Source organism: Piliocolobus tephrosceles, chromosome 10 (genome assembly GCF_002776525.5).
Source record: "Piliocolobus tephrosceles isolate RC106 chromosome 10, ASM277652v3, whole genome shotgun sequence".
NCBI classification, from domain to species: Eukaryota; Metazoa; Chordata; class Mammalia; order Primates; family Cercopithecidae; genus Piliocolobus; species Piliocolobus tephrosceles.
Genome location: NC_045443.1, coordinates 15,187,517 through 15,202,768, shown reverse-complemented (window position 1 = coordinate 15,202,768; position 15,252 = coordinate 15,187,517). Strand labels below are relative to the sequence as shown.

At 36.8% G+C, this 15,252-nt stretch overlaps 1 protein-coding gene across 2 annotated transcripts in view; it reads left to right on the top strand.

The window, feature by feature from the left end:
- RERG (RAS like estrogen regulated growth inhibitor) overlaps window positions 1–11,701 on the top strand; it is a 118,558-nt gene extending 106,857 nt beyond the window's left edge. Inside the window, exons 4-5 of one of the 2 annotated variants that reach the window (XM_023226144.2) lie at window positions 7,765–7,838; window positions 9,978–11,701. In XM_023226144.2, coding sequence (XP_023081912.1) covers window positions 7,765–7,838; window positions 9,978–10,385 — 482 coding nt within the window. In that variant the 3' untranslated portion in view covers window positions 10,386–11,701. The remainder of the gene's footprint in view (window positions 1–7,764; window positions 7,839–9,977) is intronic. The other variant, XM_023226146.3, reaches the window with a different exon arrangement.
- Window positions 11,702–15,252: the final 3,551 nt, after the last annotated feature.

Below are 15,252 nucleotides of genomic sequence, written 5' to 3'. Positions count from 1 at the left end.
AAGGAAACTTTACCGAGTGACCTTGTACGGTACTTCTCAAAGAGGATGGCAGCTGCTAAGCAACAAGCACTGCCTCATCAGCCTTCAGGAGTGATGGATACATGACTCACTCCCTGGTGAGGGCTTCATTCATTCTCTCACACTGGAGGCTGGATTTGTGTGTCTATAGGCGTGTGTGCAAGAGGTCACTTTTGTTCCAGCAGAAAGGGGTTCTCAATCCATTTGATTCAAGGGAAATTAGCATTTCCTGAGTTTACCTTCATACTACCTTGGGGAAGATAGGATTCTTTGTTGAATACATGGCTACTGCATTAGTCCATTCTCATAATGCTATAAAGAAATACCTGAGACTGAGTAGTTTACAAAGAAAAGAGGTTTAATTGGCTCATGGCTCTGCAGGCTGTGCAGGAAGCATGGCAGCATTTCCTTCTGGGGAGGCTTCAGGGAGCTTTTACTCACGGCAGAAGGGAAAGTGGGAGCAGGCATCTTACATGGCAGGACCATGACTGAGGGTGGGGGGGCATGCCACACACTTTAAAACAACCAGATCTCACTAGAACTCACTACTGTGATGACAGCACCACGAGGGATGGTGTTAAACCATGAGAAACCAGCTCATGATCCAATCTCCTCCCACCAGGCCCCACCTCCAACATTGGGGATAACAAATGAACATGAGATTTGGGTGGAGACACAGGTCCAAACCATATCAGCTACTTTAAAAGTTTCAAAACCACCACCAGAAGAGATAACTACATTAAAAAGCCAAGTGGCTTATATACAAGAAGCAGTCTTGAATTCTGAAGTCAGTGCTTTGCTGTGAAACATGGGGCAGTTTATTTCAACCTGGAACAGAGTTGTTACTCCACGAGAAGCTGAAGACTGTGAACATCGTTCTACATATTAACACAATTAGAATATTTACTGCTTTGAAATACTTCAATGAAGAAAATGCTTACTACTATAATAGCAAGTGACTCCTAAACTTTTCGGTTTCAGACCTAGTGTTTTTTTATTTGATTTTTATGGAGAAAGCCTATCCTAATAATTCAATCAGGGGTGCAGGCAAGGGAAAGAAAGACGGGGGAACTAAACCTCCACTTGTACTTGCACTTCAGAAAAGAAAGAAATTGCTTTAACATCTGAGTGTTTTGAAGGATATAATGTAAAAAAAAAATCAGTTCTTTACATTGAACAATTTTAGCTTTATTTTAATTTTCCTTATTATACTGTGGATCAGTGAAATCTTTGTGGGTGGCCAGCACACCAGCACACGGATGTCTATGGACCACATTTGAAAACCACCACTGAAGCTCATAAGATGTGGGAGTTGGACCATCTAACCATGAAAAACCCCTGATGGTGGTGGCAGCAATGATCTGATTGTAGAACAACAGGATCCATGTTCTGAATGGATCCCAACCAAGAACTGAATCCCTACCTCCAAGAGACATATTACCCTCTAAGCATGCTGGTCACTGCAGAGAATACAGATAGAGACTTAGAATGTGTGTGCCTGTGACTGTGTGTGTGTGTGTGTGTGTGTGTGTGTGTGTGTGTGTGTGATGGAGGCATTTGGAGAGGAAGAGAGAGACTGTATTTCAGCCTCTATCATTACTGTGACTGGTACATTGAAGGCACTGTGTTTGAATCAGCTTAGAAAAGGCTCAGATAGAAGTGAGGATGGGCATCAGGCGACATTAGACCCACTTGTTCCTTGGTTCTGTGATTGGTTCTTCTTGCCTGCCTTACAACTCCTGCTGCTTGGAATGGTTCATACGAAAATAGATACACCCAGAACAAATTATCTTAACCAGATTCTAAAGCAGAAGTGCTTAGCCAACTCATAGAATTATTTAATTATTTAATATTGGCACTGCAAGGAACTTGGAGATTGTCTTTTGACAAATAAGGAAACAGGTACAAAGAAGTAAATTTAATCAAAATTACATGTCCAGTTGTGGTTAGACTAGGAATAGAACTCAACTCAGTACAATTTCCATTCTGGCATAAATCAACATGACTAACTGCTGTTGTTACTGTGCTGGCTAAGTGTCCATACTAACGTGTTGAAATTTGCAAAAACAAAAGCTAAATCAGTAAAAAGATTAACCACATGCAACATCCCTTTGAGCATCAACTCCTCTTAGAGTACATAAAATATACTTCTAGTTATTAAACTACTAGTGAGTGCAGATTTTAAAGTATACATCTCTCATTTACAGTGAAATTCAAGTGTAACTTTTAATGCCTCATTCCATTTTGAAACGCATATTTTTCTTACAGTATACAATATTTTGGTTCATTTGGAACTATCTCCTAAATAATCATCCCCCCACCCTTCACAAAAAAGACTCGATTTATTATTTTTGTTTAGTATGAACAATATCAAAAGAATATCCACCAAACAAATACATACACATTTTCTTTTATGTGTTAAGATGCATAGCGGAGTCTAATTTCAAAAACTACTTAGTACATTTTTTTAGAGTTAACTCTGGAAGAGTTAGCACATAGACACATTGCCTTTTGGGGCAATACTTCCATTGTTTTACACATAGAGAAAGTGGGCTTCTAATGAGAGAGAGAAGCTTAAAGAAAAATTTCTTAAAATGGTATGAAACCAGTATTCAGCTTAGACAAAATCACTGCTACCACCCGCTGCTATGTCTGGGGCAGACATTCTCTCATATCCTGCATTTTATCCTTTTTGTTTCAGTTAACGAATAACCAAAGAATCACACAACTTCATATAATTTTTATTATATTCCATTTCCCCCCTACTGTGGCATTCTGTGTTTGAAATTCATATCCTATTTATCATGGAAGCAACAGAGAAAAATGTCCCTGTCTCTCAGACAACTTTTAGTGCAAAGAGATGGAATAGAGCCCAGAACTCTGTTTTCCAGTCTCTGGGGCTGATGCCAGTCTTTCTAAAAGGGAAGTCAGTACAAAGGACACTAAAGAACAGCAGAGGGAGAAGCCAAAGGGCATGGCTCACCCCGTCTGGGCTGCCCTTCCTCACGCTGGGGCACTGAAGATGCAAAAAGAAAATCATTGAGAGAACACTTGGAGACAAGTGGCTGCTCTAAATAGTATTTTAGAGCATTAAATCATACAAAAAACTATAATCTCCCATTTAACATAAAAGAGTAGGGGGGACGGAATATTCTGAAATTGTGAATCACTATGATACGCCATGGATGGATTACATATTCTAGGAGAATGACAATAACGTAAAATACACTTATTAAAATATTGAACATAATCTAGTTTTAAAATGTTACTTTTTGGAAAATACTTGAGCAATGTGCCATGCCTGTGGGCAGTGATCACTACACAGTGCTGATGGAAGTAGAAGGCAAGGATATGGCTGGCGAAGCTGCATTCTACAGTTTGTATTTTGGACAGATTATATTTACAGTAAAGTAAGAGAAAACAGTGGTCGAAAAAGGACTACAAAATAGTGGATGAAATGAAAGTCAGAAACATGAGGTAGATAGAAAAAATAATTACAAAACCACTGGCTTACAGGCTACCCCCATGGGAGCAGAAACTTCTGAGTTTATTGGGTTGGTTGGTTGGTTAATGATTTGGGTAGTTTGGGTACAAAGAATTGAGTTAATAATTATGTTAATCATACTACTCTTTTTCATGGTGTTATGCTATTATTAGTGTATGGGAGGCCTTATATTATTCTACTTTCTTTTCCCCTTCATCCCTTATTTTGACACCCACTGCCCTCCTCTTTCCCTTAAGTGCAGAGTCTAATGTGTTTGAAACTAAGCATGATATTTAAAAGCCGGAACTCCAAAGCTGATCTTCCCTGACTCAAATCTCACCTCTACCATTTATTATCAGTGTGACTTTGGGCAAGTTATTTAATTTTGTTACGGCTCAGCTTCTTCTCTTGTAAAATGGAGCTGATAGCAATATATACTTCATTGGATATTTGTGAGGATTAATGAGTTAACATAAGTAAAGTGTTTAGAACAGTTGTTCAAATAGAAGCAGTATGTGCTAGCTATTATATGTTTACTTAGGGAAAATAGTGTTCTGTATATAGATTTTTTAAATTCATATAAATTTTATATATTTATATATATATACACTTCTAATCATTAGAACCAAATCTGATATTTTTAAGATCCATGCATTTTTCTCTATTTACTTCTAGTTTTCTACATGGTATTCTTTACTATGCCACATTTAACTAATCTCCCCAATGATAAACACCTAAGTTGTCTCCAATGTGAGCTACTGCTAATGTCACTAGGGAAAACATACCTTTAAATCGGTGGTTCTCAAACTTTAGCATGCACCGTAATCACCTGGGACTTGTTAGAACACGGATTGCCCATAGGTCTGGGGTGGAGCCTGAGAATTTGCATTTCTAACAAGTTCCTAGGTGAGCTGGATGTTACTGGTTCAGGCACTACGCTTAGAGGCCCAGTGCTGTAAGAACCTGGACCGGGTTTTTTCTAGTACATGTACCTGAGAGCGAGATTGCTGAATCATAAGGTATGCCCACATCAAATTCTAGTGAATTGCTTTTCAAAATGATGTACCAGTCTACACTGTCATTGCCGGTGTGGAGAAGCTGCCTGTAACCTAGTCAGGCATTATATTACCTAGTTTTATAATTTTTGCCAATCTTTTTGTCATAAAATCATTTTATAAGCTTCTCTCTGGTAAGTAAGCAGGTAAAATATCATTTGATACGTATTTTCACTAATTGGGCATCCCCCTCTGTGAATTTCTTCTTTGTATACTTTGGCCGTATTTCTTTCCTGTTCACTTATCTTTTTAATTTCTAAAATTTCTTTCATACCTTAGATATTAATCAACTTTGTGCTTATGATATTACAAATATGTTCTCCAGTCTTTAGCCTATTTAATATTGCACAAAATTCTTAATTTTAATGTAGTCAACCCATTTATTTTTTGTCTCTCTTTTTTTTTTTTTTTTTTTTTTTTTGTCTGTGCATGAGCTTTTATATTTTCTTACTTTTAATTTTTTTAACTTTAGGTTTCACTCTTCAAATCTAGGTAAGTTTAGATCTCTAATTCATCCAGATTTACTTTTAACATATGCCCTAGAAGCCCAACTTTATTTTGTGCATTTAGTGGCCAATTCTTTCTTATTGGTTCTAATCCGAATGCTACTCTTTGAACCATTTATTATTTCCCTAAGGGACTTGTGTTGCTACCTCAGTCATATACTAAGTTCCTATATAAATATGAGTCTATTGTTAAGGCCTTGGTAAATTTGTGCATTCTGATATTAGTACCACACTGTTTGGAGTAATGTTATATAGTATTATATAATTTTAAATAAATTTCTTGAGCTTCTCAAAAAGTCCACCTGGACATTTCATTTGAATTGCATTAAATTCTAGATTAATTTTGGGAAAAACTGACATGTTTTTAAAATGTTGTTTCTCCATTTTCCTAGGATTTTCTTATTTATTCAAGTCTTTATTTTCTGTTATAAAGTTCTAAAATTTTCTATTCTAGAAATTTTTTGTTTTTGTTTTTGGAAGGTTTTGAAGGGTTTTGTATGTTTTTATTACTTCCTAAATATTATTTATTTTACTACTATTGGGAGTAGCTTCCTGTTTTCTCTCACCTCTCGTGCATGGCTTTTGCTGATACAGAAGAATGCTAGTGATACTGTATTTTTATCCCAGAATTTATGAGCTTGAAATTATTGCTTATAAACTTCATATTGTTTTGTTTTTATTTCAGCAGAACGTACACTTTCCTCTTTTTATGCTAAATTTTAATTGCATTGTCTTTCTTAATTTAATGGCAGTATTGTCAGATCTTTACAGCTCTGCCCTCTTTTTATATCTTTTCAAATACCATGCTTTGGTTTTGATTTCTTTTTCATGATGTTTTTTATTTTCTTTTCTTATATTGTCTTGAATGTATTCTGTTTCTTCTCTTCTAATTCATTGAGTTGACTTTTTCTAGATTTTTAAGAGTTATATCATCTTCTGGAATCAGACAAGAACATTAGTTCACACATACTTGTTTCTGGCCTTTTCCCCCATCTTCACCCTAATATACTGATAGAATCATCTAGAATTCTAATGCCGGATTGATTTTGATGTAGTTTTATTGTTTTCATGGACGTCTTGAATTCAGTCTCACTGGCAAAAAGTTCTACATCGATCTGAGTCGTATCTTTTTGTAGGTGATGTGCTTTATTCCCTAAATCCCTTAAGACATTTTTTGTCATTGATATCCTTAAATTTTGTTGTAATAGGTTTAAATATGGAAATTTTTCCTCATGTGTCCTGCTAGTTCCTTTAATCTTAAATCTTCCATTGTTCTCTCACGTAGGGAAATTCTCAGCCGTTACAACCTCAATAATTTCCACTCCTCTATGTATTTTATTATCTCCTTTGAAGCTCATTTTATAAAGGATACTAAGATTTCTTGTTCTATTATCCATACCTCTTATTAAATTTTACTTTTACATGTTCCTTTGTTTTACTTACTTAACACTTACTGACACTGCTGAGAGAGTTCCTCAACCTGACTCTCATCAGGTCAGTCATTCATTCGGTTCTTTATTTCTATTATTCTAGTTTTCATACAGAGAAGCACCAGTTGGCACTTATTTTTGACCTGTGGTTTCCATTTTATGTGATGAGAGGCATACTCAGGGCCACCCAGTCTTCTTGCACCTGCTAACTTCTCCTTCCCCTCACATAGCTTGGTGACCACTCTGCTGTTGATCCAGCAGCCTCCAGCTGGTACTGAGCATCTGCCATTTTTCTGCTTTGAAGAGGCAGCATGAGCAAGAGGACTCCATATAGTTCCACCTCCCCTCCATGCTTCCCAACCCTCCTCTACTTTGGATTACTGTTCCTCACCAATCTGGGGTCTGACCACATTTACTACCCCTAGAGTTTCTTATAGTTTTACATCATTTGGCAAGAACCGTTCACCTCCTGGTAATATCTGTTACATTTCCAGAGTTGAGGTTTGAAAGGAAATTGGTAGCTTCTGTTGGTATGTTATCTTGTTAGAAACAGCAGTTTCCAGAAACTAGATTTTTAGAAGCACCAAGGCATTTTGTGAAAATCACCTTCTCTGTTTACACTATGGAGGTCTCATTATAGAAGGAAAAGAGCACCAGGGAGCTGTCTTTTCAGAAAAATAAAATGGAAGTTTCAGAGGAAAGGATAGGGCCAGGCACGGTGGCTGAGGCCTGTAATCCCAGCACTTTGGGAGGCCAAGGTGGGAGGATCACTTGAGGACAGGAGTTCAAGACCAGCCTGGCCAACATGGTGAAACCTCGTCTCCACTAAAGATACAAAAATTAACTAGGGGTTGCAGCAGGCACCTGTAATCCCAGCTACTTGGGAGGCTGAGACTAGAGAATCGCTTGAAACCTGGGTTTCAGTGAACTGATATCACACTACCGCACTCCAGCCTGTGCAACAGAGCTAGGCCCTGTCAAAAAAAAAAAAAAAAAAAAAAGAGGAAAGGATAGGGTAGCAAAGATGCAAAGAGATTATCCTATTCTATACTCTGAAAGTTGGCGGCACCCATGTTAGAACTTGGTATGCCCGGGAGCTAAGTATGAAGATTCTACATTTTTGCACATCCATCCTCTCCTTCCTAGACTACACAGTTCCTTATGCTGTAAAATCAGGAATGCTTTTCCCATGCCCGTTTTCAGTTTTAAGGATCAAATTAAATCCTGCATGTATTTACCTTTTTGCCTTTTTTATTTGCTCATTCCCTTAGAATCAACCTACCGACACCAAGCAACCATTGATGATGAAGTTGTTTCCATGGAGATACTAGACACTGCTGGTCAGGTGAATAAAGAGTTCAGCTAAAATATTTTTCTGGATCAAATAAAACTGAGAAATCTATGCTATAAACAAAAATAAGGCACTTTTCTTCAACTAAATTTTGCATGCCTAAAACCTTTTTCTCTAATTAACTAGTCATTTTATATATTAACGTATTTGTAAATATCTGTATATGCATCCTTATGTAAACTGCCCAGTGTTTCAAGAGGGTTTTGAACATACTATAATATTCACATATCATCTAGGTTAGACTCACTCACCTATATTTTGTGGCATACCAAGATATTAATAAGTTTTCATGGTCAAATGTGTTTTGAAATGCTCAAATGAAGTTAAACAGGTGTCTTTACTGAAAGAATTCTCGAAACCTCTAACATGCGTATGTGTGAGTCTTTAAGAAAGAGATTTAGTATATTGTATTCTAAACTTACATGATGTCATGTAACTTTGTTTCAGAATTCTTTATTTTAGGTGTCTTTCTTGTAGTATTTGGTATTAGGTCAGTCACTTCTAAGATTACAAAAGGGTTCATAGGTAGGTTTAGTTTTCAGGTATAGAAATGGTCACTGGCAGGGCACAGTGGCTCCCACCTGTAATCCCAGCACTTTGGGAGGCCGAGGCAGGAGGATCATGAGGTCAGGAGATCGAGACCATCCTGGCTAACACAGTGAAATCCCATCTCTACTAAAAACACAAAAATTTAGCCAGGCGTGGTGGCAGGCACCTGTAGTCCCAGCTACTCAGGAGGCTGAGGCAGGAGAATGGCGTGAACCCAGGAGGCAAAGCTTGCAGTGAGCCCAGATCGCGCCACTGCATTCCAGCCTGGGCAGCTGAGTGAGACTCCATCTCAAAAAAAAAAAAAAAAAAAAAAAAAAAGAAATGGCCACTGGAATGACAGAAAGCTGAAGTTTTCCATGGTACTTTATCAATGACCTGTGACACCCAAAAGGACTTGAATCAAAGTGTTTAAACCAAGAAATGTTCTCAAAATGAATTACCCACTTTTCCATCTCATCACCACCTACTTATTCTCTGACCTTCACAGAGCACTGATTCTGAAGAGAGGCAGCAGGGAAGTGCATGGCTCCAGAAGTCATTTGAACCTGGGAAAGCAATGCTTTTTCAAATCATACATACCACTTTCCTATGAAGGAGTGATAACCCACTTTGAGAATCAGTTCTATAATAGAGTTTCTGTCATTGGTACTACATGACATTCTGGGGGCTCTGAAATAGGAAAAGAAAAAAAGCCAAATCCTTTAGCATAGAGTTGGATTCTCTAAATAGTTTGTCACAGTTTTACTGGAATCTAATTGTCTATAATCTGAAGAAAGAGAAAATTAAAACAAACAACAAACCAAAAAAGTAATAAACAAACCAAAATGGCATCTTGCTAAATTTTGACTCTAACTATGATAGTTAAAAGGTGGGATAGGGGCTACTTGTCTGTTAAAAAATTGCTAATTCCTGGCCAGGCGCGGTGGCTCAAGCCTGTAATCCCAGCACTTTGGGAGGCCGAGATGCGTGGATCACGAGGTCAGGAGATCAAGACCATCCTGGCTAACACAGTGAAACCCCGTCTCTACTAAAAAATACCAAAAAAAAAAAAAAAAAAAAACTAGCCGGGTGAGGTGGCGGGCACCTGTAGTCCCAGCTACTCGGGAAACTGAGGCAGAAGAATGGCATAAACCCGGGAGATGGAGCTTGCAGTGAGCTGAAATTCGGCCACTGCACTCCAGCCTGGGCAACAGAGCAAGACTCCGTCTCAAAAAAAAAAAAAAAAAAAGTTGCTAATTCCTTAATTGTGATGAAAAGTCTCAAAAGTGATGCACTTAACTAAGATTATAATTTCTTTTTAGTTCTTATGATTACAGATTTAATGATATGGCAAGAAAAAAATAAAAGCAAAAAGATAAAATCTGTTGAATTAGAAAATATTCAGTTCCCTGAAATATGTTGAGATGAATAAGTAATGACTATATTTAAAACTTATTCAGAACGTTTATACAATTAGAGTACCACGACATTTTAATGACTTTGGATATAAAGAATAGTAATTAAGGGATTACTGTCAGCATTACCAGCACCCATCTATTTTGATTATTTCCAGGTCTCTTGACAGCCATTTTTCTTTGCCAACAGGAAGATACCATTCAGAGGGAAGGACACATGCGATGGGGGGAAGGCTTTGTGCTGGTCTACGACATTACTGACCGAGGAAGTTTTGAGGAAGTGCTGCCACTTAAGAACATCCTAGATGAGATCAAAAAGCCCAAAAATGTGACTCTCGTCTTGGTTGGAAACAAAGCTGACTTGGACCACTCCAGGCAGGTTAGCACAGAAGAAGGAGAGAAGCTGGCCACAGAGTTGGCTTGTGCTTTTTACGAGTGTTCTGCCTGCACTGGAGAAGGGAACATCACAGAGATATTCTATGAGTTGTGTCGAGAGGTGCGTCGCCGGAGGATGGTGCAGGGCAAGACGAGGCGACGCAGCTCCACCACGCACGTCAAGCAAGCCATTAACAAGATGCTCACCAAAATCAGTAGTTAGGCAGCCCAGCTGAGGTGGACCACATAATTGGAAACACTCTTCCCCTGCTGTTCCCCTTTCAAAAATAAAATGAAATATTGCATTCTTTGTTTTGATTCTGGGAAATGTCTGGGCTTCCCATTGTTCCCAGCCTCCCGTAGGTTGGGAAGTTTTAGGGTGTTTTATGCAATTTCAGTGCTAACAACTTCTTCCTTTCCTGCTTGAATAAAGATACACTCTAATGGCATTTGAACATGTAATCACCAGAGATTCTGAAATGACTGGTTTATATTAAGCTATTTTTAGGCATCTTCACCTTGCTTAAGTAGGTTGAAGTTTTTTCAAAGGCATTTAAAAATTCAATTTCTTGTCAGATACTACAAATAATTGTCTTAAAAGTCTAAGATAGCAGAAAATACAGGAAAAACACAGGAGAAGAAGCTGAGCTATTGGAACAGGAAATAGAACTCTAGTTTCTGTCTGAAGTGAAGATTTTCTGAATTATCTAATATCATCTAGGTTTTCTTTAACATTTTATTTTGTTCTTAAGTTCAAGCATCTTCTCACTAATGTTTTTCACTATAACAGAGAATTCGTTTCAATTTGAGTTGGTTCTCTCAATGATCTATTGATCATAACACCCTAATTCTCCTTCCGTGGCTCAAACAGTATTTTCGCTATAACAAAGGCAGCAGGAAATTCAGACCCTGCTGGGCCTTTTTTCATTAAGTCAGGGTGATGTAAAAACATTGGAAATCTTTTCACCAAACCCTGACTTTATCGAATGCTAGTAGAAGATGTAGAATTAGAGACATCTTATTTGTTTATCACCTTAGCAGAAAAACCATAGTCCAAAAAACAAGAAAATTAAGAATGGAGCTTAACTATGCCTCCATTGGGAAGTCTAGGCTTTGAGTCAGGTACAGTAAGAAAAATTAGCCTCTGATTCATTAAGTCTGCCACATAACTTATTTTGATATTTTGGATACATTAACTCACTTAGGAAAAATCAGCAAACAATGGGTGATTAAAGTTCATTACAGCTGAATAAATGTGTCTAAAACAGATTCTTGTATTCTGAAAGCAGAGTCTACAACTGATAAAACTTTCTGATTCTTTTATCCGCCATTATGCCCCTATACACCAAGATTTGGGTACTTTATTTTAGTAGAAAATATATATCTTTTACATATGTATGTATTTATAAGTGCATAGATATATGTATAAAAATTTGTAAGAGTTGGAGGCATTAATTCACCAATGCATTTGGATAACTTGGTGTAACTGACTTTATTTTATGTGACTATAATAAAAAGCATAATTTTCTCATTCTGTCATATTTGGGTAATCTTTCTTGTGATAACATGAAACAAGTATAATTTGAAGGGAGACACGAGGAGACAACTGAATTGCAAAATTGACAAATCATATAGATGTAGAATTAGAGACATCTTATTAGTTTATCACCTTAGCAGAAAAACCATAGTCCAAAAAAAAAAAAGAAAATTAAGAATGGAGCTTAACCATGCCTCCATTGGGAAGTCTAGGCTTTGAGTCAGGTACAGTAAGAAAAATTAACAGCTCCTGTTGGTTAGCTCCTGTTGATTAGAATAGCTGCTTTCGGAGTCTTTAGGTGCTATTTTAGGCACTTTGTATATTATCAAATCTTCACAATCACTCTGTGCAAGACTAGTACTATAAGCACAATTATAGAGATAAAGATATTGAGTCACAAGCGGAAAAATGTAGTAAAGCCAATTTTGCATAGCTATTTAGTGGGTAGAACCAGGATTTGAACCCAAAGAGTAAAAAGTCTGGATTCTAGACTCTGCATTATTATCAGTTATATACTTCTTATCCTTGAGCTGTAGCGGGGAAGATACTGAAGCGGATAATTCACTTTATTTATGTTTTTGTTTACTCATTACAAATATTTATACATGTTGGACACATAACTTGATACAAATTAGTCTATTTGATGGTGTCTAATCTGAGCCTTAAAGTATCCATGAGAGTTATCCAAGAAAGAAATATGGTAAAATATTCTAGGCAAAGGAAATAGCATGGAATCAAAATATAGAGACATGAACATGATGGTAAATGTGGTAATGAGAAGGAGTTTAGAGGACCACGTATATCATTTTTAGGGGAAAAAGGGAAAGAGAACAAAAGGGAATTTTCTTTTTTAAATTAAGGGGCAGGAGGAAAGAAAGAAAGTCAAAAATTCCTATTCCTGCAAGCAACTACCTACTAAAGAATCAAATTGGGAAGCTTAGCTATGATGCATTTTCAGTAAAGTTCTTTTAGACAATGTAGGGGAAATGGAAGCAGATAAAAATTATTTTTGAAATTTCATTATTTTCTAGAATTCGTCACTTTGATTCTCATATCTATACTTGGAAATATAGCTCAGCCACTTCCTATTAAAAATAAGCTCATAAGGAAGCATAGCGAAATACATGGATGTCATTCTTGAGTCAAAAACTAAGTTAAACACATAGTCACCAACATCAGAAGCTATCCTAGATATGTGAATACAAATCCGGACGTTAAAAACTAAAGAACTATTGGTGTAAGTTTCAACCACTAATTACAGAAGAGCATGAGATTGTACAAATATAAATTGGTTATTTCTCTCATGCCCCAGGCTTCTCCCCAAATATAAGATTATAAATAAGTTAATACTACTAGTTGTTTAGAAGCTGAGCTTCATTTTTATGAATGCTGAGGAAGCAAGATTCCCTTTGTAAAAAGTAGAGACAGTGTTCTATTTTCTGCATGAGAAGCATAATATTCACTTGGCCATTGTAGAATAATAGGGACCAGATTTACTCTTACATATTAAACAACTAGAAAAAAAGTCAGGTAAAATGTACAGAACAATGGTTTTCAGATATTGAATAGCAAGCAATACAGTGCATTGATCCCTAAAAGGAGGGAAAGAAATGATGTAAACCCTATGAATGCTTCAGCTTACTGCCAAGTGACAGGTTCCAAGAAGCAGTACAGTTAAAAATAAAAAGGAAAGAAAGAAAGCGAGAGAGAGAAAAAAAATGAAAGAAAGAGAAAAAAAGAAAAAGAGAAAAAGAAAAAGAAGGAGAAAAAAGAGAGAGAAGGAAAGAAAAAGAAAAAGAAAAAAGAGAAAGAAAGAAAGAAGAAAGAAAGAAAAGAAAAGAAAAGAAAAGAAAAAAGAAAAGAAAAGAAAAGAAAAGAAAAGAAAAAAGAAAAAGCTGGGCTCATGCCTGTAATCCCAGCACTTTGGGAAGACAAGGCAGGTGAATCACTTGAGCCCAAGAGTTTGAGACTAGCCTGGGCAACATGACAAAACCCCATCTCTACTAAAAACACAAAAATTAGCTGGGCATGGTGGTGCATGCCTTTAATCCCAGCTGCTGCTGAGGCTGAGCCAGGAGAATTGCTTGAGCCCAGGAGGCTAAGGTTGCAGTTAGCCCAGATCATGCCCCTACACTCCAGCCTGGGTGATAGAGTGAGACTCTGTCAAACAAACAAACAAAAACACCACAGAACTTGGTCGTCTCATTGAGTTGAATAGACAAAAATCAGAATTGGGGGACATCAAGTTTATAAGAATCTGTGGGATAGAATGCCTGAAAAAAGGAAACTTAACAGAAAGAAAATTCCATAGATGTACAAAAGAGTTCCTTTTAGTCTTTGGCTTAGTATGGATCATATGGTAAGAGGATGCTACCCATGGATGAAGCAAGAAGTGCAAAAAAGCAGTAGGTCAAAATTTGGGGGGAGCATAAATAAGGCTGAGAATAGTTTGTATACCCTCCGGCCACATTGAAAAGACCATGTAATATATATCTTTTTTCAAAATAATACACAAGATCTTAGACATTGTGTTTACACACAGGACATTAGGACATTGTGTGAATTGTGAGTCTAAATTAGTGCTAGACCAGGATGCTAAGTGACTGCTCTAACACAGGATAAAAGACAGCCTGAAATTGATTGAATTGAGTCCAGTAACTTGATTTTATGCTGGAAAAAAATCCAACACACTGTAAAAAAATACTAAAATCTTGTGCCCAACAAGATAAAAATTACAGTGACTGGCATCTAGTCAAAAATTACTATGCAGCAAAAGAAGCAGGAAAATATAATCCATAAATAGAAGAAAAATCAATCAATCAATCAATACAAACAGACAAAAACATGACAAATGCTAGCATTAGCGAACAACAAAAATTAATACAGCCATTATATGTATATGCTCCATATGTTCAAGAAGGTGGGGAAAGATACAAACATAGTAAGTAAGACAGAAGTAAAAGTTATAAACAAGACCCAAATGTAATCTCTAGAGATAGAAAATACAATATCTGAAATAATAATACACTGTGTAGCATTTACATCAGATTAGACTCTGAAAATTGACCAGTCAGCTTGATGACATAGTGATAGAAACAATCCAAATGAAGAAAAGGGAGAAAAAAAGACTAAAGAGATAAAAATGAACACATCATCAGTGATTTCTGGGATAAGATCAAGCAGTCTAACATATATGCATATAATTGGACTCCCAGAAGTAGAGAAGAGGATGGTGGGACTGAAAAAAAAATGAACAAATGATAGCTGAAAAAAATTCATATTATAAACCCTCAAATCGAAGAAACTCAAAAGACTCTAAGGAGTAAAAAACAAAGAAAACAATATCATGATACATCAAAATCAAATTACTACAAAACCATGATAAAGAGAAAATCTTAAAAGCAGTCAGTGGGGGCCGGGCACAATGGCTCATGCCTGTAATCCCAGCCCTTTGGGAGGCTAAAGTGGGAAGATTACCTGAGATCAGGAGTTTGAGATTAGCATGACCAACATGGTGAAACCCTGTCTCTCCTAAAAATATAAAAAATCAGCC